The sequence below is a fragment of the Mobula birostris genome, chromosome 6 (assembly GCF_030028105.1).
Source record: "Mobula birostris isolate sMobBir1 chromosome 6, sMobBir1.hap1, whole genome shotgun sequence".
Lineage (NCBI taxonomy): Eukaryota > Metazoa > Chordata > Chondrichthyes > Myliobatiformes > Myliobatidae > Mobula > Mobula birostris.
In genome coordinates, this window is record NC_092375.1 from 149,947,457 (window position 1) to 149,973,117 (window position 25,661).

General features: G+C 41.5%; 1 protein-coding gene across 1 annotated transcript in view; it reads right to left on the reverse strand.

Moving 5' to 3' along the window:
- The window catches only part of plcl1 (phospholipase C like 1), a 342,480-nt gene that overhangs the window by 14,182 nt on the left and 302,637 nt on the right, over positions 1 to 25,661 (reverse strand). Inside the window, exon 7 of the mRNA XM_072261611.1 lies at positions 17,078 to 17,129. Coding sequence (XP_072117712.1) covers positions 17,078 to 17,129 — 52 coding nt within the window. The remainder of the gene's footprint in view (positions 1 to 17,077; positions 17,130 to 25,661) is intronic.

Here is a 25,661-nt window from a genome sequence, read left to right on the forward strand (position 1 = left end):
TCTGGTAAGTGGAACACACCAGCAAGTGCCAAGACCTACTTGTTTTAAACACTCATTCTCTCGCTCCATGTCTTGCCTCCTGGTAAGTGCTCCAAATACTTCAGAATAAAGTTGGTGGAAAATAAATTTACAAATGACTGTCTTGTCAATGACGAAAGGAAATGCTGATCTTCCCAGTATCAGCAAAAATGCTGCACATTTGTTTGGATTCAACTGTAATGAATCATCTTTCTAATGAAGGTGGAGAAGCTCACTGTGCCAAAGATGTTGGCAAGCAATGAATAAATTCAAGATGTCTTTATTTAGAATGTTGCACAAAATTATGCGTAGAGAATAAATGTCATTATCGCAATGAGAACTTAAGAAGACAGGTACACTCTGAAAATGGGAGCAGGGACAATAATGCATGAACATTAGAATTGCTTTCTTTATTCTTGTCACATGTATGTACCAAGACACAAATGAAGAGCTCATCTTACATATTATTCATACAGATCAAATCAGTACGCAGTGCAAGGTAAAACAACAAGAATGCAGAGTAAATTGTAACATCTACAGAGAAAATGCAGTAAACAATAAGGTACAAGAGCATGACTAGATAGAATGTGAGGGGTAGAAGAACATAGACTACTGCAGCACAGAAACAGGGCCTATGGTCTGTAATGTTGTTCTGAATCAATTAAATTAGTAATCAAATGTCTAACTAAACCAATCTCTTCTGTATCCAGATCCACATCCTTCCACTTTCCTGTGCCTATCTTAAACATCTCTTAAAAATCCCTAATAAGATTTAAATCTAATGGATTTCTAAAAAATCTGCCTTTAACACCAGTGCAGTCCAGGTACCCACCACTCTGTTTAGAAAAATTGCCTCTCACATCTCATTTAGAACTACCCTTCTCACCTTATGCGTGTGTCGGCTGGTATTAGACATTTCAACCCTGGGAAAAAGATACTGTCTGTCTACTTATCCTTCTCATAATCTTATAAAGCTCTATCAGATCTCCCCTGAGCCTTCACTCCTCCAGAGAAAATAACCCAAATTTGTCCAACCTCTCCTTATAATACACGCACTCTATTCCAAGCAGTGTCCTGGTAAGTTTCTAAAGTTCAAAGTTCAAAGTAAAATTTATTATCAGAGTACATACATGTCAGCACATACAACCCTGAGATAGAGCAGTAACTGTAAACGGGATCAATAAACAACCAACTGGGCAAATATAAATAAATAGCAATAAATAACGAGAGCATGAAACCTTTTGTTCAAGAGCCTGATGGTTGAGGGGTTGTAACTGTTCTGGAAAATGGTGGTGTGAGTCTTGAGGCACCTGTACCTTCTACCCGATGGCAGTAGCAAGAGAAGAGCATGGCCTGGGTGATGAGGATCTTTGATGATGGATGCTGCTTTTCTATGGCAACATTTCATGTAGATGTCCTCAATTGTTTGGAGGGCTTTACCTGTGATGTACTGGGCTGAATCCACTACTTTTTGTAGTATTTTCCATTCAAAGGCATTGATGTTCCCATACCAGGCCATAATGCAGCCAGTCAGTACCCTTTCCATCACACATCTATAGAAGTTTACCAAGGTTTCTGATGACATGCTGAATCTTCACAGACTCCTGAGGAGGTAGTGGCGCTATCATGCTTTCTGTGCAATTATGTTTATGTGATGAGTCCAGGACAGGTCCTCTGAGATAGTAACACCCAGGAATTTAAAGTTACTGACCCTCTCCACTTTTGATCCTCTGATGAGTATTGACTCATAGATCTCTGGTTTCTCTCTCCCAAAGGCTAAAATCAAGTTCTTGGTCTTGTTGACACAAGTGAGAGGTTGTTGTTATTACACTACTCAGCCAAATTTTCAATCTCCCTCCTCTATGCTCATTCATCACCACCTTTGATACAGCCTACAAAAGTGGCATCATCAGCAAATTTGTATATGGTGTTGGAGTTGTACTTATCCGCACAGTCATTGGTGTAAAGTGAGTAGAGCAGGGGCTAAGCACACATCCCTGTGTCAGACCTGTGCTGATGGAGATTGTAGAGGAGCTGTTTTTGCTAACTGCGGGGTCTGCAAGTGAGGAAATCCAGGATCCAATTGCACTAGGGGGTATTGAGGCCCAGGTCTTGGAGTTCTTCTGCACATCAAAGCCTCGATGTCCTTCCTATAATGGGGAGACCAGAACTCCATGTAGTATTCTAGAAGAGGCCCAACTAGTGTTTTATCAAGCTACAACATAACTTCATGACCTTTGAACTCAGTGCCTCGGCTAACAAATGCAAGCATGTCATATGCCTTCTTAATCACCCTATCAACCTGTGTAGCTATTTTCAGGGAGCTATGGAGTTGGACATCAAAATTCCTCTGCTCATCAACACCGTTCAGGGTCTTGCCCTTAATATATACTGTCTCTTTACATTTGACTCACCAAGGTGCAACACTTCACATTTGGCCGGGTTAAACTCCATCTGACATTTCTCTGTCCATATCTGCAACTGATTTATATCCCACTGTATGCTATGCTAGTCTTCTCACTATCTACAACACCACTAAACTTTGTATCATCTGCAAACTTACTAACTTGCCCATCTACACTTTCACCCAGGTTATTTGTATGCATCACAAACTGAAGAGGTCCCAGTACAGATCCCTGCAGAACGGCAGATAGGATAAGCCCCTTCAAAAACTACACTCTGTCTTCTATTGGCAAGTCAGTTCTGAAATCAAACAGCTAATTCATCATTGATCCCATGAACCTTAATCTTCTGGATGAGCCTCCCATGAGGGATCTTGTCAAACATCTTCTAGAATCTATGTACCAACATCCACAGATCTACCTTCATTCATCACCCAGTCACCTGGTTAAAAAAGACCAATCTAGATAGTAGTATCTAGTATACCTGTGGCTAGAAAGGTCACCAAGATACTGGCTAAAGTCCCAGCAAACTCTTCACTTGCCTGGAATATATCCCATCAGGGCCTGGTGACTTATTCATCTTAATGCTCTTTAAGAGACCCAATGCTACATCCTCCTTTACTTCGAAATGCCCTATCATGTTAATACACTTGTCTCTGATCTTCCTATCCTCCATGTCCTTCTCCTTGGTAAATACTGATGTAAGATGCTCATTAAAGTCCTCATTAAGGGTGTATGGGGTGTCAGGAAGGGGTAGCACCTCTGGTGGGGGGAACATGTCGCGTCCTTTTCAGGGCGGTTTGTCCACCTTTGGTCCCCACCTGGAACTCAGCTCTCACCTGTGGCTCCCCGTTGCTGTTTGCATGCGACAGCGGCCACACCCCGGGGAACAGCTTCGACAAGCCGGCTAAACCAGGTGAGGGTAGTCGACAGGTCTCAAACCCTCGGTGAGATAGGGAGTTGTCTATCCCAGCATGTGAAGACAGACTCCGGCAGATTGAGCAGACAAGATGGTCCAACGGTCAAGAAGGCGGTCTCTGCGAGCGTCATGGAATGCGTAGAGCACGACAAGACACAGAAGATGTCCTGGTTATCCACTGCGCCTAGTCCCATCTCCAGCCATCTCGACTCTTGTCTTGCCACTGGATCCAGATGGGAATTGGGAAGAGAGAGTGAGGCGGATTCTGCACAACTCTTCCTCACTTAAATCCAAATCAAGCGCGAGTCTCAGCACCATCAAAGCCAGCTGGTGGCGCAGTGACATCAGCGCCGGACTCCAGGAAAGTTCCGAGTTCGAATCCAGTCGGGTTGCTCCTGGGTACGCTTTCCATCCGTGCCGGTTTGAGTGTCGAGCTAGCAACTCGACTTCGTAACAAGTACTAATGGTGTTGAAGTCTTCATTGATGACGATGGACGAATTCAAGGACCTCACTCACATCATTTGCATCCAAGCAAACATTCCCCACCCTTCTTTATCCTTGATAGATCTACCCTCTTCCTAGTTATCCTTTTGTTCCTGATGCACATATAGAATACCTTTGAATTCTCTTTAATCCTATTTGCCTAGGACTTTCCATGGCCCCTCTTAGCTTTCCTAATTCCCTTGTTGAATGCTTTTCTGGTTTCTTTGTAACTTATTAATGGGGCTATGTTACAGACCACCCAACAGACGAGAGATTTTGAGGAACAAATTCGTAATGAGATCGCAGGCTACTGCAAGAAACACAAGGTTGTTATAGTAGGTGATTTTAACTTTCCACAAATTGACTGGGACCCCATACTATAAAAGGACTAAATGAGATAGAGTTTGGCAAATGTGTTCAGGAAAGTTTTCTTGAATAGTACATAGCAGTCCCAATGGGAGAGTGTGTTATGCTTGAACTCCTATTAGGGAATGAGACAGGGCAGGTGATAGAAGTTTTTGTAAGGGAACACTTTGCATCCAGTGATCACAATGTTATTAGTTTCAAAGTAAATATGCAAAAAGATAGGCCTGGTCTGTGTGTTGAGATTCTAAATTGGAGAAAGGCCAAGTTTGAATGTATCAGAAAAGATGTGGCAAGTGTGGATTGGGACAGGTTGTTTTCTGGCAAAGATGTACACACTTTGTACTTGATAAGTGAATGGCCTTCAGAAGTGAAATCTTGAGAATACAAAGAGGAACTCAGCAGGTCGGGCAGCATCCGTGGAAAAGATCGGTCGACGTTTCGGGCCGGAACCCTTCGTCAGGACTGAAGAGGGAAAGGACAGAGGCCCTATAAAGAAGGTGGGGGGAGGGTGGGAAGGAGAAGGCTGGTAGGCTCCAGGTGAAAAACCAGTAAGGGGAAAGATAAAGGGGTGGGGGAGGGGAGGCAGGGAGGTAATAGGCAGGAAAGTTGAAGAAGGAATAGGGGAAAACACAATGGGTAGAAGGAGGCGGAACCATGAGGGAGGTAATAGGCAGCTGGGGGAGGGGGAAGAGTGACATATGGATAGAGGAAGGGAGGGGGAGGGAATTGCCGGAAGTTGGAGAATTCTATTTTCATACCAAAGGGCTGGAGACTACTTAGACAGCATATGAGGTGTTGCTCCTCCAACCTGAGTTTAGCCTCATCATGGCAGTAAAGGAGGCCACGTATGGACATATCTGAATGGGAGTGGGAAGCAGAGTTGAAGTGGGTGGCATCATGTTCTACTGCCATGATGAGGCTAAACTCAGGTTGGAGGAGCAACACCTCATATACCGCCTAGGTAGTCTCCAGCCCCTTGGTATGAACATAGAATTCTCCAACTTCCGGTAGTTCCCTCCCCTTCCCTTCCCCTATCCCCATGTCACTCTGCCCCCTCCCCCAGCTGCCTATCACCTCCCTCATGGTTCCACCTCCTTCTACTACCCATTGTGTTTTCCCCTATTCTTTCCTCACCTTTCCTGCCTTTCACCTCCCTGCCTCTCCTCTCCCACCCCTTTATCTTCCCCCTTACTGGTTTTTCACCTGGAACTTACCAGCCTTCTCCTATCCACCCTCCCCCCACCTTCTTTATAGGGTCTCTGTCCCTTCCCTCTACAGTCCTGACAAAGGGTTCCGGCCTGAAACATCGACCGATCTTTTCCATGGATGCTGCCTGACCTGCTGAGTTCCTCCAGTATGTTGTGAGTGTTGCTTTGACCCCAGCATCTGCAGATTATTTTGTGTTGAGAATACAAATCTTGTACGTGCCTGTCAGAATAAAAGGTAAAGATGAAAGATGTAGGGATCATTGTTTTTTAAAAGATATTGAGGCCCTGGTTAAGAAAAAAAAGAGATGCATTCCAGGTATAGGCAGGTAGGAACAAATGAGGTGCTGATAGAGTGTAAGAAATGCAAGAGAACACTTAAGATAGAAATCAGGAGGGCTAAAAGAAGGCATGAGGTTGTCCTAGCAGACAAGGTGATGAAGAATTCTAAGGAATTTTACAGATATGTTAAGAGCAAAAGGATCACAAGGAACAAAATTGGTCCTCTGGAAGAGCAGAATGGCAATCCATGTGTAGAGCTAAAAGAGATGGGGGAGATGAATTTATTGCCTAATTCATTGAAAGTGGTCTCACAGGTTGATATGGTCCTATAAATAAATCTTTTGGCATATTGGCCTTCATAAATGTACTGAGTACAGGAGTTGGGATGTTTTGTTGAAGTTGTATAAGACATTAGTGAGGCCTAATTTGGAGAATTGTTTGCAGTTTTGGTCACCTACCTGCATGAAAGATGTCAATAAAGTTGAAGGAGTACAGAGAAAATTAAAAGGATGTTGCTGGGTCTGGAGGTTCTGAGTTATATGAAATGATTGAATAGGTAAGGACTTTATTCCTTGTAAAGTAGAAGATTGAGAGGAGATTTGATAGAGGTACACAAAATTATGAGAGGTATAGTGAGGGTAAATGCAAGCAGGCTTTTTCTACTGAGATTCGGTGGGACTACAACTAGAGGTCATAGGTTAAGGGTGAAAGGTAAAATGTTTAAAGGGAACATAAGTGGAAACCTCTTCACTCTGAGGGTAAAGAGAGTGTGGGACAAGCTGCTAGTGGAAGTGGTGCATTGGCGCTTAATTTCAACATTTAAGAGCAGTTCGGATAGGCACATGGACGGGAGGGGTATGGAGGGCTATCTTCTCAGTACAGGTCGATGGGAGTAGGCGGTTCAAATGTTTCAGCATGGACTAAATGGGTCAAAGGGCCTGTTTCTGTGCTGTTATTTTCTATTACTCTATGACTCCAGGGTTCTGTTTGATTCCTGCTTTCTGAACTTTACATCCTTTTATTCCTTTACTAAATTCATCACCCCTCTTGACATCCAAGGATCTCTTACCTTGCCATCCTTGTCCTTCCTTCAGACTGGAACCTGCCTGTCCTGTACTCTGTGTAGTTGGTCTTTAAACACCTTGCATATGTCAGACATGGACCTGCCCAAATTTAGCTGTTCACAATTAACTCCCCAAGGTTCCTTGCAATTTGTCCTGCTCCAGTTTAATACTCCCCTGTAAGGTCTGTAGGTTTTGGTTACTTCTCTAAATGCTCACTCACTGAGAGTTTGGTCATCTGGCCAGACTCATTATCCAACACCAGATCCAGTTTTGCCCTTCCTTTTGTTGGACATGATTTAAAAAACCTTCCTGGATGCAATTAACAAATTCTGCCCCAGCTAAACCTCTTGAACTAAGAAGGTCCCAGATGAAACATAAAAGATCTCCATGACAATATCCCTACTGTATTTACACCTTTCCTTAATCTGCCTGGAAATTAGTTCCTCAATGTTCTGGTGGCTATTACAATTCCAGTAGTATGATTGCTCCCTTCCTATTTTTTGAGTTCTACCCATATAGACTCAGTGGACGAGTCCTCCATTACATCCCCTCTGAGTGCAGCAGTGGCATTGTTCTTGATTTGTAGTGAAACCCCCCCACCACCACTTTTCACCTCCCTCACTATCTTTCCTAAAACATCAAAACCCTGGGACATTAAGCACCCATTCCTGTCCCTCTCTCAACTAAGTCTCTGTAATGACAACAACATTATAGCTCCAGATGCTGATCCATGTTCAACATCACCTTTACCCATGATATTCCGGGCATTAAACAGGGCAGAAGCAGTTTCTTCAGACCAACTGATCCGCGGCAACCACCCTCTGGCTGTTCAATCATGATGCCTACATCATCCAAAACATTACATAATATTCATAAGCTTCCCCACATTTTTCAGGTCAACATGACAAAACAATAGAAACTGATAAAAAAAAAGGCAAGCACTCTCTCACTCCCTGACCTCCAACAAGGATTTTTTTCTCTCGTGTTGGAGGAACGAAAGCTCATATTCCAACTGGGTAGCCTCCAACGTTGATATCATGAACACTGATTTCTCTAACTTCTGCTAATTTCTCTCCCCTTCCCCTTCATTCCATTCCCCACTCTGACTCCCCTCATACTCCTTTTCTTCTCCTTACTTGCCCAACACCTCCCTCTAGTGTCCCTTCTCCTTCCTTTACCCCAATGGTCCACTGTCCTCTCCTGTCAGATTCCTTTCTCTTCACTCTTTTACCTCTTCCACCCATCACCTCCCAGCTTCTTCATTGTTTCTCCCCCACCCACTACCTTCCCTATTACCTGATTTCAACCCTCACCTCGCAGCCTCACCCAGCCTTCTTATCCTGCCTTCTTCCCTCTTCCATTTCAGACCTGACGAATGACCCAGCCCTAACTATCGACAGTTTATTCCTCTCTGTAGATGCTGCTTGGCCTGCTGAGTTCCACCAACATGTGTGTGTTGCTCTGAATTTCCGGCATCTGTAGAATCTTCTGTGTTTGGGACAATTTCTGAGTCATTGCTGCTGAGGTGCAGCCAGGGTAAAACAGTGGAAGGAATTGGAACAGGAATAGAAATTGGTTTATTATTGTCACAAGTACTGAGGTAGAGTGAAAAGATTGTCTTGCATACTGTTCACACAGGTTAATTTATTTCTCAGTACATTGAGGTAGTTCAAGGTAAACCGATAACAGAGTGCAGAATAAAATGGAACATCTACAGAAAAAGTGTTGTACAGGTAAAAGATAAGGTGCAAGTGTTGAGTGTTATCAACTGGCCTAGGTTAGGCAGTTCACTAAGCAAATCAGAATTTATCAAAGTTTGTAATTTATTATTTCTGCACGAACATCAACATAACTACAGCAACCTTGAGCCAACAACTTAAAACATGAATTCTATTGTCACAACTCCTCACTCAGGTAACTTCTCCAATTTATAACAATGAATAGGGCATTTCCCCTTGGCCAAATAATTAATACTTCTTCTCCCAGCCCCTGTTATGGGGAGCCTCCCTTGTGATAGTTAGTCTCCAAAGAGCTCACTGCTTTGCTTTTGAAGCCTCTCACTTTTATACACTCATCAGTTCACATGTTTTGTTTCAATCTCTTTGGCTCCAGCCTATCTGGCTAACATGTGTCAGCATCCAGTGGCTCTGGTCCAAGTCAGCATCAACTAATTGCTCTTATTGCAAGTATCAACTTGTAATTAATGTCTGTTTGTTCTGAATCAGCCAGCCACTCAGCTCGGATTACTTCGATCAGACCCAGAACCCCCCCGTTCATAAACCTGCATGTTCTACATTACCAAAGAACTTCTCATAAATAACTCCTTATTTGGAAATTATCTCTCGTTCAGCAGATTATCAGGAGAAGCATTGTGTCCACTTTAAAGCATTCCTGAGCAAACCACCTCAGAAAACAGTTCATAAAATGGAGGTTAAGGACCAGTTTCACAAAATGGCAGTCTTCATTCCTTCAACCACATGACAAGAACAAAGACAATTGGTTTATCTACTTCCATTGTCCTTGACTCATTCGAGTTCAGTGTTTTCTTCCATATTCTAATTCCTTCACGGCCAACACAAGGTCATAATTAGGTCAAGAGTCCATCTTATCGTAAGAGGGAATTATTTAATAGTTTTATAACAGTGGAGAAGAAGCCGTACTTGAACCTGGTGGTACGTGATTTCAGACCTTTGCACCTTCTGCCGACTGGAGAGGGAAGAAGTGAGAATATCTGGGTGGGTAGGGTGTTTGATTTACTGAGCTTTACTGAGGCAATGAGAAATGTAGACAGAGTCCATGGGGGGCAGACTGGTTACAGAGATCCTCTAAGTTGTGTTCAAAACTCTCTTTAGTTTTTTGTGATCACGTGGACAGTGGTTGCCATACCAAGCTGTGATGAGCGCAAACAGAATGCTTTCTATGGTGCATGGATGAAAATTGGTAAGAGTTGATATGGACATGCTGAATTTCTTTATCCTCCTGACAAATTAAAGTTTTTATAGAATCATAGAGTCGCAGAGAAGTACAGCACAGAAACAGGCCCTTTGGCCCATCTAGTCTATGCCAAACCAGTTAAACTGCCTACTCCCATCGACCTGCACCGGGACCATAGCCCTCCATATCCCTATGATCCATGCACCTGTCCAAACTTCTCTTAAACGTTGAACTCGATCTCGCATGCACCACTTGCACTGGCAGCTCACTCTCACGACCCTCTGAGTGAAGTTTCCCCTCATGTTTCCCTTAAACTTCTCACCTTTCACCCTTAACCCATGACCTCTAGTTATAGTCCCACCCAACCTCAGTGGAAAAAGCCTGCTTGCATTTGCCCTATCTATACCCCTCATAATTTTGTATATATCTACAAATGTTGTATCAAATCTCCTCTCTATCTTCTATGTCCTAAAGAATACAGTCCAAACCTGTTCAATCTTTCCTCATAACTCAGGCCGTCCCAGCAACATCCTTGTAAATTTTCTCTGCACACTTTTAACCTTGTTTAAATTTTTCCTGTAGGTAGGTGACCAAAATACTCTAAATTAGGCCTCACAACGCCTTATACAATTTCAACAAACATCCCATCTTCTGTGCTCAACACATTGACTTATGAAGGCCAATGTGCCAAAAGCTTTTACAACCCTGTCTACTAGAGATTCCACTTTCAATGAATTAGATACCTGTATTCCCAGATCCCTTTGTTCCACCACACTCCTCAGTGCCCTACCATTCACTGTGTAAGACCTACCCTTGTTAGTCCTTCCAAAGTGCAAAACCTCGCGCTTGTCTGCATTAAATTCCATCTACCATTTTTCAGCCCATTTTTCCAGCTGCTGCAGATCCCTCTGGAGCCATGATAGCCTTCCTCACTGTCCACCACACCCCCAATTTTGGTGTCATCTGCAACTTGCTGATCCAATTAACCACACTATCATCCAGATCATTGATATAGATAACGAACAACAAAGGACCCTGCGCCAATCCCTGAGGCAATCTACTAGTCACAGGCCTCCAGTCAGAGAGGCAATCCTCTAACTACCACTCTCTGGCTTCTTCCACAAAGCCAAAGTCTCATTCAATTTACTACCTCATCCTGAATGCCAAGCAATTGAGCCTTCTTGACCAACCTCCCATACATGACCTTGTCAAGTGCCTTATTAAATTCCATGTAGACAACATCCATTGCCTAGCCATCATCCCCATTCCTGGAAACTTCCTGAAAAAAAGGAATAAGATGAGTTGGATACGACCTACCAGCATGAAGCCATGATGACTATCCTTAATCAGTCCATGTCCACCCAAGTACTTAAATCTCCTGCCTCTTCGAATACATTCCAATAACTTTCCCACAACTGATGTCAGACTCACTGGCCTATAATTTCCTGGTTTCTGTTTAGAGCCTCATTTTAAACAGCAGAGCAACTTTGGCTATCCTCCAGTCCTCTGGTACCTCTCCTGTCGTTAAGAATGTGTTGCAGGCTGCTTCCCCAGTGCTAGAGCTGTCATACAATTTTCCAGCCAAAGATAATGTGAGTTGACACTTCTCCCATCTAGCACAACATCTCACAGAGTCAGAAGCTGCAGCTTAGTCAGGTAATGCAGGGACTGCATGACAGGGGCACGTTTCGTGGAGCTGCTGTCACGCAGCTCCAGCAATCCAGGTTCAATTCTGATCACCTGTGCTGTCTGTGTGGGATTTGCATACCGTCCTTGTGACCACGTGGGCTTCCTCTGGGTGCTCCCGTTTCCTCCCACATCTCAAACACATGCGGTTTCGGAGTCAGTGTAAATTGCCCCCAGTGTACAGGTGAGAGATTGCATCTGGGACAGGACTGTCCAGGAATGCAGAGAGAATAAAATGTGTCAGTGCAGGTTTAATGTTTGCCTGATAGGCAAGGGGCATTTCACCCATGCAAAGTGACTCAATGATTAGATACCTCCTTGTTTCATGAGGTGATTCGGCAAAGACACAGTGTTACTGGACCACAAACAAGGGAGAATTCTGCAGATGCTGGAAATCAAAGTAATACATGCAAAATGCTGGAGGAACTCAGCAGACCAGGCAGCATCTGTGGAAAGGAATAAACAGTCAACATTTTGGGCCGAGACCCTTCATCAGGACTCTTCATCCGGCGTTTTGTGTGTATTACAGCATTACTGGCATTCGCAGCGCTTGTCACCAGTTGGAATAATGACATCTGCATTTAATTTAAAAGATGGCAAAGAAGTAGGGAATCCACATGAGACACATTAGTAGGTGGATTTCAGGTGACCATACACGGGTTCTCCTGCAAAGGACTCATTAGAAGACTTCAGACGAAGTCAGGCCTCCAACAGATTGCTAGTGCAACTCTGAAGGAGACCCTGTGGTTCCTTTAAGCACAGGCAGGCTTCCCCCATGAAAAGGACACTGCTCTACCTACGCTTGCAACTTCATCAATGCCCTTACTGTTGCTTGCCGGTAAGCCAGACAGGCCTGCCTACTCCTGTGTGCTGAGACGGTGCAGTTTGCAGACCGGCATCCTGGCACCAAACTGTGAAATTGCCACAGACATTTGCCACTACTGCCAGCACTAAAAAATTGGCAGCCCCTACTCATTCCTGCCACCCATGTGCCAAGGCAGGGGATCTCCTTAGCAGAGAATGGTATGAAGGATCACACACAAGAATAAAGTTGTCATTTGTACACAGAACAGCAAGAATTTACTTCTAACTTGGTGTGGGATGTAATGCACACAAAAGTGCTAGAGGAACTCAGCAGGCCAGGCAGCGTCTGTGGAAAAGTGTAAACCGTTGACGTTTCAGGCTGAAACCCTTCATCAGAAATCAAACGGCCCAGAACGTCAACTGTTTACTCTTTTCCATAGATGGTACTTAGCCTGCTGAGTTCCTCTAGCATTTTGTGTGTGTTGCTTTGATTTCCAGCATCTGCAGATTTTCTCTTATTGGTGTGGGATGTTTATTTTGTGGTGACATTTATTTCTGTATTGACATGATTGAGCATTGGGATTGTGCATGCTTGGGAAATGGAGCCTGTGTTTACTGGTGTTGTACTCACGGTATCACAGAATCACATCAAAGATGTTGCCATTTGGCCTTTTGTGCAGAGCTATACACAAAAGTAAAAAGGCTCTTGAGACGAAGGCAAAGCAATGATGGTGGAGTCTGAAATGAGAACAGAATTGCTGGGGGACTCAGCCAATCAAGCAGCAGAGTAATCAGTCAGATTTTCATGGCTGCAGCCCTTCCTCAGAAGGTTAAGGCAGAACCGGGGAAAAGGGAAGAAATGCGCTATAAGGCAATAGCCCACGTAGAGATAGGTTAAGATAGATTAGGTAGTAAGAAGCATTGATAAATAGTGAAGCATGGGCCTGTGTTGGAGGGAAGGGAAGAGGTGAGTGGAACAATGCTGCATCTCCTCGGATTCAGTGGGAAAGCGGGACTGATATCTACAGATGCAAGAGAGGGCCAAGGAGGCACAAAGACACACGGAGAGAGGGGAGGTCAAGACGTTTCTGGATCATGTTGAAGCTGGTGGATGTTGCACAGAATTTTATGTTGAATGCGAAGGCTGGTGTCATGGAAGATAAGTACCAGGGAAACTCCATTATTCTTCTGTTCTAGAGAAAGGGGAGAAAACCTGCAGAAAATAGAGATACGGAAAAGCAGAAACAACATTTCAAGAAGGACGACATTCCTTAGGCACCAGTATGGAAGAACTTCTCATTGGAATGAATGCAATATAGAGAGAAAGAAACTGGGGGAGAGAAATGGGCCCTGATATGAGGCAGGCTGAGAGGATGGAGAGTCAGGTAGCCATGGGAGTGTGAGGATCTGTGTGGCTGGTCTGATTCCTGAAATGGGGACAGAGAGATGCAGCAATTGTCTCAGACTCCATCTGCTGCTTCCTACACACAAAGTGCTCTCCCACTTTCTTTATGTATGTAGTGAGAATTCCTACCTCCCCCACATTAATAATCAGTGAGCTCCAGAACTTCACCACTTGCTGTGCAAAGGATACTGCTGCAAATAAATACCATTTGCTTTTGACCTGAGAGAAAATATTACTTCCCACTCTCATCTAGGTCTTATAATTTTATTCAACTCCTTTAAGAAAATCTTTCCACGTATCTAAAAATTTCTAGTCTTGGCAATATCATAACAAATCCTTTGAATATTCTCTCTTGAGCCATCATATCCTTCTTCTAAATAGTTGACCAGTCTATACAGTACCTCAGCTATGATCTAATCAAAACACTTTGCATAGCTTGACTTCCTCGTTCTTTTATTCTGTGCCTTGGACAACGAAGGAGAACATCCCAAATACCATCTTAATCACCTTATCTACTACTTTGATACCTTCCAAATCTGTCCATGTATGCTTTTCTATCTCTAAGATCCCTACCACTTAGTGGTCTTGTTTGATTATTTCACACCTCTCCAGGCTGAAGAGTCACTTGCTCTTCTTTCCCCATCCAGTCAGTCCATCGATCTACAACTCCATCTTCACTATCCACCACACAACAATTTGGTCTCATTTTCCTTTAAAAATTTCTTTCTAAAAAAACATATCATCATTCAACATTCCTTGCAAATCTTTCTTCACAATTTTGTTGGCTTATTTTATCTCTTCTTCTGCAAAACTTTTAATATTTTGATCTTGTGTTGCATTATAATTGGTCTACATTACTTTATGATGAATAACTTCAGATATGGGAACTATGTTCATGAGGGCAGTGAAAGCAAAATGTCATTTATTAAGGTTTCACCAAGTCACGTTTCGATAAGCTGGAAAAATAATTATTCCCTTTGACCAAAGAATCATTGACAAAGAATTAACAGTTTAAAAGCATTCTCTTGGAGGTGAAGGGACAAGTTCAGAGTGAAGACAAATGTAGAGTCTAACTCAGACAGCATGTCAGTAGAAATCACAATATCATTTGAAATGAATAAATATGTGAAGCATAGAAAAATTCTGGGTTGTGGGGACAGCACAGTTGGGAATAGAATTGGATAGCTTCAGCAAAGAGCTGGCAGAGATACAATCAGCCAAATAGCTTCCTTCTGTGCTGCAAATCTCTTTCTATCAAAGTGAGATTTATGACATCACTTCTTACAAAACTCTTCCAATCGAATTTCTTTCCTCATCCAAGAAACATCAGCCTTTGTAGTAATAAGGCTAATTTTAACTTAGTCTTCTGTTTAAAAGGCTTCAGTTGTTCTCTAAACATCTTTAGTTGGAGATTCTTATTTTGAATTTATATGGGCAAGTTATCTATTCTTTCTGATTGCTTTATATCGTTGAGAGAAGTGTTAATACCATATGTTGGCCTTGGTATATGGTGCTTTGATGTTAGTGTGCACATTTGGATGCATCTCCAAATCAATTTTTCACTTTCTTTTAAAATATATACTTAAATAAACAATCTGCACAACACTCACAATAAAATCTACATATAAACAATCTACACAAGTTGACTTTTGACTTATTAGTCTATGATTCAGCAGCAGAAACTTTGAACTAGAAAAATACTCTGATCTGCAGGTTGTGAAAACATATTCAGACCTTTCTTTTCATTGAAACTTTTTTTTATTTTATAATTTCACCCTATAAATACATATAAATCTCACACACTTTTCAAATTCATCTACTCACTATCACACATGTAGCAGATTTTAACTTGGAGATAGAATCATTATTCTCTCTGAGAGCTGTGCACTGGAAGTGTTGAGGGAGCACTTCACTGGAGAGGGTCAGTGTGATTTAATCTTAGGTTCTAACTTGGCTCTGAGTTATCATTACATTTTATTCACATGCTGTTTGAGTTAACTGAGCTCTTTAAATTGTTTTATATTGCAAGTTACAACAGGTCAGAACAGCAGGTTTTAAGCTTGCTGGGGAAATAAATCAATCAACAAAATAAATCAAACTATTTTGGATTTTATTTCAATTGTAATTTGGCAGGAAGGGATATACAAACAAATTTTTGTGAATTCAGTGCGTAAAACTGGAGTTCATTGAATCCTTTATTAATTTGAGCAAACTGCAGTGCTTAACTTGTCCAAGTTTGCAGCCTTCAACAAAGAAAGCATAGAAAGAGAGCCTTTCTTCAGGTCTTGTTATTATAATTTAAGTTAAACCCAATCAACAATATTCCCTCGAATACCTTCAATGCAGATAGCCGTCCATTGGTTTTGAAAATGGTGAAATGCCATAGAACTGTTAGATCTTCTCTCAAGTAATTTTAATACGTGGTTACAAATGTTAATGCTCTTCAAACCTCATAACGGCATCTGTACAGCATTAAAGGCCTCTTTTTTTTTGAATATTGCAGAATAAATTGCATGCAAGCCAAGAAACCTGATAGTTTTGGTCAAGTCCTTGGCATCACAGGCTCCGCTGTGTGCAGTGTAGATCGTGTATCTTAATTACACCCTTACAAATTGCCTCAGGCTCACATGCAGTGCTCTGCATGGTTCCATACTAATTATGCATGCACACTGCATGTATGTGGCATACGGTGCAATAATATCAATCTTTGGCTAATGATGACCAAGCCTGCCGTGGCAAAGTGGGCTGTAAGTATGCACATAACACAGTGCTTAGAATATCAGGGCTTAGGATTTCTTTGAATCTTGAATAAAAGTATAAACTGCAGTACAGGTGTAATCCGTCCCATGGGAATACTTCTACACCTAGTGTACTATTGTCTCAATGTCTACATAGCAGCTACTTCTTAGTAAACCAATCCTGTGCACCATTGGAACTGACCTCCGCTAAACAATAGGACTTCAGAGCCTACAGGATCACACCACTCTTGGAAGCCATTTTGAGATTTCTTAAGTGAGTCGACAGGAATGGTGCTTCAAGAGAGAGGTGAATGAGCTTTTTGGTTTACACGTTGTGTTCTCAGTATCCCAGTAGTTATGGGATGCACCATTTATCCAGGAAAGCACAAAGGCCACTCTGTACTGAGCTGAGGCACTGAAAATGAGGAGGTTCCTAGAGAGATACTTGGAGCAAGGGCCTGGCAACAGGGCCAGGAAAGCAGTCCTTTCGAAGTTGCTGTATTAACCCACAAAGCCCATCAAATGAAGCCAGCACTGCTTCAACATTGCATAGCATAAATTACACATGCATATACCCATCTAGACACAGACGACCCCATTGCACATACACATATAACTACAGGCACACAAGCACATGCAGGCACATTGAACAGGCTCTGCCATGGCAGCCATTTTCTGGCCACACAATGAGAGTCACTTTTTCCTTTGCCTTGCAGATAAAGGAGCCAGGAGTAGATGGATGGTAGAATAGACAAGGTGGTTGTACTTACCATCGCAGAGGTGCTCCGTTAGTTGACCTGAGTATGAGGGAGACTGCAGCCACTGTTAGAGCAAAGATATGTATTGTATTAGACTGTTTGCTCTGTATCTGTCCAAGTAAGCATCTACATAATTCTGTCGTCCAGAGTAACAAAGTCAAAAGACTATGCTGCTGAAGGGTCTCAGCCCGAAACATCAACTGTACTCTTCTCCATAGATGCTGCCTGGCCAGCTGAGTTCCTCCAGCATTTTGTGTTTGTTGCTTGGATTTCCAGCATCTGCAGATTTTCTCTTGTTTGTCAAAAGAATATTGTCAGGTTAGCAAGGTACCTTATTCCTAACCACATCCATTTGGCTTTATCAACATAATTCTTGTCCAACCTTTCACAGCAGGAGACCTTGTTTAAAAGTGACACTTGTACAATGCAGCAATTCATGGATTTCAGCTCCCCCGGGTGCACAGACACAGGCCACACATATCCACAGCGGCACAGGTGATAAGAGCTTTGGGGAACGTTGGCCCATCGCTGGACAAACTTTTCAATGATTCTTCTGCTTCTGATCCAGAAGTAACATATTTGGATCAAAGATGTGTTGGTCGATTGCTGCTTGTGCTCTGAATTAATATATTACTGAGCAATAAGGATGTAGAAAATTGCAAATATTGTAAAGCATAAACATGAGAGATTCTGCTGATGCTGGGAATTCTGAGCAACACACACAAGATGCTGGAGAATCTCAGCAGGCCAAGCACATCAGGACTCCTGAGGAAGGGTCTCATACCGTGGACTTGCTGACCTTAATGCACTTCAAGTCTGAATATATGACCACCTTCCTCGCAATATGCATGGGATAAGACCACAGGATCATAAAATATAGGAGCAGAATTAGACCATTTGGCCTATCAAGTCCACTCTGCCATTCCATCATGGCAGATTTATTATCCCTCTCAACCCCATTCTCCTGCCTTCTCCCTGTAGCTTTTGATACTCTTACTAATCAAGAATCTATCAACCCCTGCTGTATATATACCAATGGCTTGACCATACAGCTGTCTGTGACAATAAATTCCACAGATTCACCACCTTCTGGCTAAAAAAAAGCCTCCTCACCTTTGATCTAAAGGGACATCCTTCCATTCTGAGGCTGTGCCCTCTGGTCCCAGACTTCCCTATTATAGGAAACATCTTTTCCACATCCACTCTGACTAGGCCTTTCAGTATTCAATAGTTTTCAAAGCGATCTGCCCCCATTCTTCTAAATTCCTGAGAGTATAGCCCCAGAACCATCAAACACTCCTCATACATTAACTCTTTCATTCCTGGGATCATTATCATGAACCTCCTCTTGCGCCGCTCCAAAGTCAGCACATCCTTTCTTAAATAGGGGGCCCAGACTGCCTACAATAATCCAAGTGGGGTCTGACCAATTCCCTATAAAGCCTCAGCATTAAATCCTTGTTTTTATATTCTAGTCCTCTCAAAATAAATGCCAACATTTCATTTGTCTTACTTACCACTGACTCAGCCTGCAAGTTAACCTTTAGGAAAGGGGTTCCCAACCTTTTTTTATGCCATGGATCAGTACCATTAAGCAAGGGGTCCTTGGATTCCAGGTTGGGAACCCCTGCTTTAGGGAATCCTGCACAGGGACTCCAAGTCCCTTTGCAATTCTGATTTCTGAATTTAATCCCCATTTAGAAAATAGTCTACATCTTTATTCCTTCTACCAAAATACATGATCATACACTTCCCTACACTATATTCCATCTGCTATTTCTTTTCCCATTCTCCTAATCTGTCTAAATCATTCTGCAGACTTTCTGCTTCCTCAGCACTACCTGCCCCTCCACCTATCTTTGTATCATCCACAGAACTGGTCACAAAGCCATCAATTCTTTCATCATGTTATGTTCACATATAACATGAAAAGAATCAGTCCCAAAACTGACTCCTGCAGCACACCACTAGTCACCAGCAGCCAATCAGAAAAGGCCCCCTTTATTCCCACACTTTGCCTCCAGCCAGTCAGCCAATCTTCTATGCATGTTAGTATCTTTCCTGTAATATCATTGGCTCTTAACTTGTTTAGCAGCTTCATTTGTGGCATCTTGTCAATGACCTACTGAAAATCCAAGTAATCAACTTCCACTCACTCTCCGTCTATACTGCCTCTTATTTTGTCAAAGAATTCCAACAGATCTTCAGGGCAGAGAAAAACATACCTCCAAGTAACCCGAAACCTCTTTCCTAATAATACTTGACTAATTGGCCTATAATTTCCTGTCTTTTGTAACCATCTCTTCTTAGAGTGGAGTGACATTTCCAATTTTTCAGTCCCCTGAACCATTCGAGAATCTAGTGATTCTTGAAAGATGCCGACTAATGCCTCCACAATCTCTTCAGCTACCTACTTCAGAACCCTGGGGTGTAGTCCATCTGGTCTAGGTGACTTACCTACGTTCAGACCTTTCAGCTTCCTAAACACTTTCACTTTAGTAGTTGCAGCTACTCTTGCTTCTGACCTCCTCAACTGTTTCTTCCTCTCCATTGATGCTGCCCGACCTGCATTTTGTGTGTTGCTTTGAAAAGCAGAGGAAATCTTGAAGGCAACAGCTGCTGTGAGATGGACTAACTCCCCGGTGCACTGAATATGACTAGTGTTCCAGGGGTTGGGATAGATGGTTGGTGGAGACGAGAGGGGCCAGGTACTGAAAGCTGCGATCATTGGGAGTGAATTATGGTTACATGGGCCAGTCACTTGGCATCAGAGTAAGCTGCTTGGTATCCACTGGCTGAGATTACCATAAGACCAGAACGGAACAACAGCACGGATTTGTGGTGCGAAAGATGACTGGAGTTGTAGGCTGGGTGATCAGAGAGCATAGAAAACATCACCAGTGAGGTGATGATAGCAGTCCGGAGGAGAAGGTGTGTTACAAGATGGAAGCCATCTGGAACCTTGTGGACATCATGAGCTCTGCCATCTTCATGCAGGTCTGAGAAGACCTCAACTCTCCAGATTCACTCTTCTCACAGAAGTCATTCTCATGCTTAAAGTTTGCAAAGGAGAAGTCTAATGCATTGGTATGCTGATTGACAGCACTCTATAAGCCAAATAGAGCTATGTACAAACATAGCTATGGATTGGAGAGCATGCCTTATGAGAATAGGTTGAGTGAACTTGACCTTTTCTCCTTGAAGCAACAGAGGATGGGAGATGACCTGAGAGAGGTGTATAAGATGATGAGAGGCATTGATCGTGTGGATAGTCAGAGGCTTTTTCCCGGGGCTGAAATGGCTAACACGAGGGGGCATAGTTTTAAGGTGCTTGGAAATAGATACCAAGGGGATGTCAGAGATAAGTTTTTCACACAGAGAGTGGTGGGTGCGTGGAATGCACTGCCGGTGGCGGTGGTGGAAGCGGATACAATAAGGTCTTTTAAGAGCTTCTTAGAGAGGTACACGGAGCTTAGAAGAGTAGAGGGCTATACATTAGGGTAATTCTAAGCAGTTTCTAGATTAGGTTATATGGTCGACAAAACATTGTGGGCCAAAGGGCCTGTAATGTGCTGTAGATTTCTATAAATAAATCTACCTATAAATATCCTGTTCACATGATGTTCCAGCAGCAATTTCAGCCTGAAGTCTTCTGTTCCAACTGCAGCAAATTAACAATGAACATAACAATGTACAAATTAGGAGAATGTATTCACATATTTTCCAAGGCCTCTTGAACAAATATGTGCCCTGGAGGCTTGAAAGCCACAGTCACTAGATTTTCTTTCTTATGTTTTGTGTGGATATTTTCCCCTACTGAAGAAGTCTAGAACCAAAGGGCATGATCTCATGTTAACCATTTAAGTTGGAAAGAAAAGGTTTTTTTCCTCAAAGAGCTCTAAACATTTTGAATTCTTCTGATGCTATGACATTAAGTACACTGAATATTGTGATTAATTTTTACAGAGTCATTGAGACTTTAAATCAAATGGGGAATCAAGAGTAAAGGTATCAAGCAGGAAAAAGGAACTGAGGACAAAGATCATAATCCCTTGAAAGGAGGATCAGTTTGGGTGGCCAGCTGACTTACTCCTCCTTTTTCTTGTATTTTAAGCTCAAAGGCCAAAATAGAGCAATGGTTTCAGGCCATACTTTCATGCCCTAAGTTGCAGTTGTCAACAAGTGGTTTATCCACTTTTCTCAGTGACCGACTGACTGACATTCTTAACGCAATAAAGAATGTTGCCTTGATGAATCAGATCTATGTGTTAGAGAACATTTCCTATTTGCCTTATAAAAAGGTTTCTCATTGTGCACTTGATTGTCCCATCTATGCATTGAACTGAACATTTAGTGCGATGGTGTTGTAGTGCGCGCTGTCAGTGAAATGGGTGCCAGCATTACATCCGGGCTTCCTCAGAATTACACGAAAAGGCTCTTTCCTCCCTACTTCCCAGATGGACAGAGTAGAGATATCATGGGTAACATATTACTTCCAAGTTTCAAAGGTTCAACGGTTAAACTTGCGACATTACCTCCATGCAAAGTATTATCTTGGCTTGGGATTATTTGTCACTTTTCCTTTCTGCGTGCTGAGTACATTCACAGCAATAATGGTCCTTCTCGCCATCTTTAGTGGCAAATAGTGATGTAGGTGAACACATTATGTTTATCTTCACAGCCCACCTGCAATCAGTGCTGAAAAGGAACTCAAAAATCATCTGCATTCAATTCCTACCTTACATCAGTTGCTAGCCCATTCCTCTGATGTTGTTCTTCCCTGTGTCTGCTTGACCCTAATCATGAAATTGTATTGCCAATGCTGCTATCCTTTTGGATGAAATGGCAGACTGAGGGAGCAGTCACCTATATTTGTGCATTTAAAAGAAAACTCCTTGAGCTATTTCAACAAGAACAAGGAATTGTTCTTTCTTCAGCAACAACAACCTGGACAAGTTATGTAATTGTTCTTCATTCTCTATCAATTCATCTGTTTGCCAATAAGTAACTGTACATCAAAAATTTAAAATGATTGTTAAGTGGCAATGAATGCCCTGGGGACAGGACAATACAAAGGCTTCAAGTAACATTTATAACCCAATGGTTTGTTCAAGTTACATAAATTATCACTACAAAAATCATTAAAGTCTAAATTAAAATACGTTGTAAACGGCATATAAGTCGCTTCAAATTTAACTGACAACTATCTTAAGAAATCTGAGACAATATGCTTTTGTTCAAATTTTAAGTATTTATTTTACTATAGCATGTCAGTAAAGAAAAATAGTACAATTTCAGTGTGAAGTTACAAATGTCTTCGCAAACAATATACAAATCATATACATTCACAACTTGATCATTTGAGGTAACTACAAATCAATAGATATATAATAATGAAGGACATAGTTATTACAAACATAAGGATTGGGCCACATTCTAGAAACTGTTTATGATGCTTATCCATTGTAATTTATATTATGTTAATTAAGCACTGTGAATTTTTGTAGATCTTACTTTTTCCTCAGTTACCTGAACATTGTTGCCATTTTTGATCTGGCATGACACAACAGGAAACAAAGAACTCACGTTAAGTTAAAATACAAGACATCAAAACCTTTATTTTCACAGTTGTTACCATTTTAATCCAAAATTAGGCATTCATTAGTAGTCAACACTGTCATAAAATAGTGTACATTATACAAATATTTAAGACCCATTATCCGAACATCTAAAGATATACCTACTTTCAACTTGAATGGTCAAGTTTTATGTACTGCTTTAATATTGATTCTTATTGATCACACATTTAAAGGATGTTTCTAATACTGGAAAAATAATGTTTGCACAACAGTCTCTGCTTTCATTAAAGAAAACACAGGAAATGAGGTTTTGCAGGAAGTTTCAAACACTTTCATACAGCAAGATGCTTGTGTTATTTTATGACTTCTACAGATAGCAATGAAGGAGGCAAGGAAATAAGTCAATACCACATACCACACTGTATAATTGCATGAACATTCCTTAAATGAAATATAGTGTTATTAAAGGTGGTTAATTGGCTACAGAAAAAAAGTCATTGACTTGTCATGAGTCAATGACATTAGTATAATTGCAGCAATAATTCAAATGAGTGCATTCATTATAACAATTTGACTTTATGCCCAAGCTAAGCCAATTTTGAACTTGACATAGAAATATATTGTCATTCCTTTGTTACTAATGGGTCAAACAGTGGAGCTCTCTAATCACAGGATGGCCCTAGTATTTTTACAGACTTCAAATGATCAATAAGGCAGCTTACCATCACCTATGTAAGAGAAATTATGGACAGGCCGTAAGTGCATTTAACACCATTTTGAAATAAACTATATTAAAAAAAATGAAACGTTTGTTGCCTACGTATTACTGCATATCTCATTTAAAAATACTTAAAATGTAAACATATACTTGTTGTCCAAAGGCAATTAATTAGTCTCATAATTACATAAGAAATTGTAGTTGAAGATTTATTTGGATTAATTGTGTTGAGCTTTCCAAGTTTTTATTGCCATCACCTCCCAGATTAGATCACAGGATCAGCTAAATGACAATATCATTCTTACTGCAATTGTTGAAAATGAACTATATAGTATAGCATGAATAATATTGCCAGAATTCTCACATGGATCCTCACTGATAAACCATTACTATACGAGGGGTGCTTGATAAGTTCATGGCTTAAGGTAGAACGAGTCAATTTTAGAAAACCTAGCATATTTATTTTTCAACATAGTCCACTCCTATATTTACACACTTAGTCCAGTGGTCATGGAGGATACGGATCCCATCTTTGTAGAGATCAGCGTCTTGGACCTCCAGAAATTGGTCCACAGCAGGGGTGATTGAAAAGTTTGCGGCCTAAGGTAGAAGGAGATGAGTTATACAGCTCTTGTTACATGCACGTGCAGTTCAACTCTTTGAGTGATTATGCAGAAAGTCTGAAGTTAATAACTCATCTCCTTCTACCTTAGGCCACGGACTTGACCAATCACCCCTGCTGTGGACCATTTTCTGGAGGTCGAAGACACCGACTTCTACCAAGATGGGATCCGTATGCTCCACAACCGCTGGACTAAGTGTGTAAATGTAGGAGGGGATTATGTTGAAAAAAAATGCTAGGTTTTCTAAAATTGACTCCTTCTACCTTAAGCTGCGAACTTATCAATCACCCCTCGTAAAATAAAACAGAGTAAGAAGGAGGCTCAGGGAGATGTATTAAGGGTGTGTATCCAATATTGAATAAACACCAGCAACCAGCTAACCTTAAAGGACAGCATTTCACAGATCCCCTTGTTGGCAATAAATTGATGTATGTTTATGGTAAAATGAAGAATTGCACTGGTTTACATTATCATCCACAGGCATAACAAAGAAATGTAGTTAAAATTACTTGAAAATATCTTGTTTACATGGCTAAAGCACAAGTTAAGGTGGAGATTAGGAGGCATGTGCTCCTGCTCTGGTCTGTTGTAAAGTAAAAATTGTGCTAAGAAATTAGCATCTCTTTAAAGATTACAGAAAAATACAATTTATCATTACAAAAATATCACAACTTTGCAAAATAAACCCAGGATAATTTCTCAGGAAAAAGGTAGATATGTGTGAGAAACACTGCATACAAATTAAATGCATAAAATCAATCCTAGTCAGCTGCAACAGTTCAGTCATCAATTCGACTAAAGGCAGATTACCAAATTTTCTGTATTCTGATTGTGAACCACAAAGTTATTATGGAGAGAAATAAAACAGAGAACACTAGTTAGAAAAGTCATTCAGTTGGGCAGCATTTCTGGAGAATGTTTTGGGTCAGTAACCTTTCATTCATTGTGTTTCTCTCACAACAGATGATATCTGAGTATTTCCAGCATTTTCTGTTCTTATTCTCAGATTTCCAGCTTCTACGGTGTTCTTCTTTTGGTTCCTATATACAGCGCTAATTAAAAGAAACTAAATAGATTTAGTTCTCATCTGTTGTTAGTCTGCAAATTCTACATGTCCAGCACCACCAAATTCCTGAGCACCCTGAGTTCTGTTCGATCCGTCCTTCCTTCCAATGTCACAGTATTACACTGCCCAACTGGCTACGGATGAGACCAAATTTCCCTATATCTGTTAGAAGTTTTTCAAGGGTGCACAAGGGCCAGCTACAGTCCCTAGCATTCTGAGTTGCTTTCCCCACTTCTGCCTCAAGACGAAATGTTGTCACAAGTCACCAATGGAGAAATGTTGTCACAAGCCTGCTACTTTCAATACAAATTACTCTGGTAATAGTTCTTAGCTGATGTTATCCACAAATATTATTTTCATTAAAATCACCTGATAACATTAAAATAAAACACTATCACAAACAAATATTTAGGTGATTTAACTTACCTCATGCTTCCCTTCATACCTTTCAAATATAAATTCTCCACTGAAGTGAATAGGTTCATGGGTACTTCCCGTATCAAACCTGCCCCAGTATCCCAGAGCAGGGTCTACAGTCTGCATGCAGCAGAGAAGTAGAGTTGGGAAATGGCTGGAAGATCCTGGCTAGTACATGGGAGTCTTGAACTTC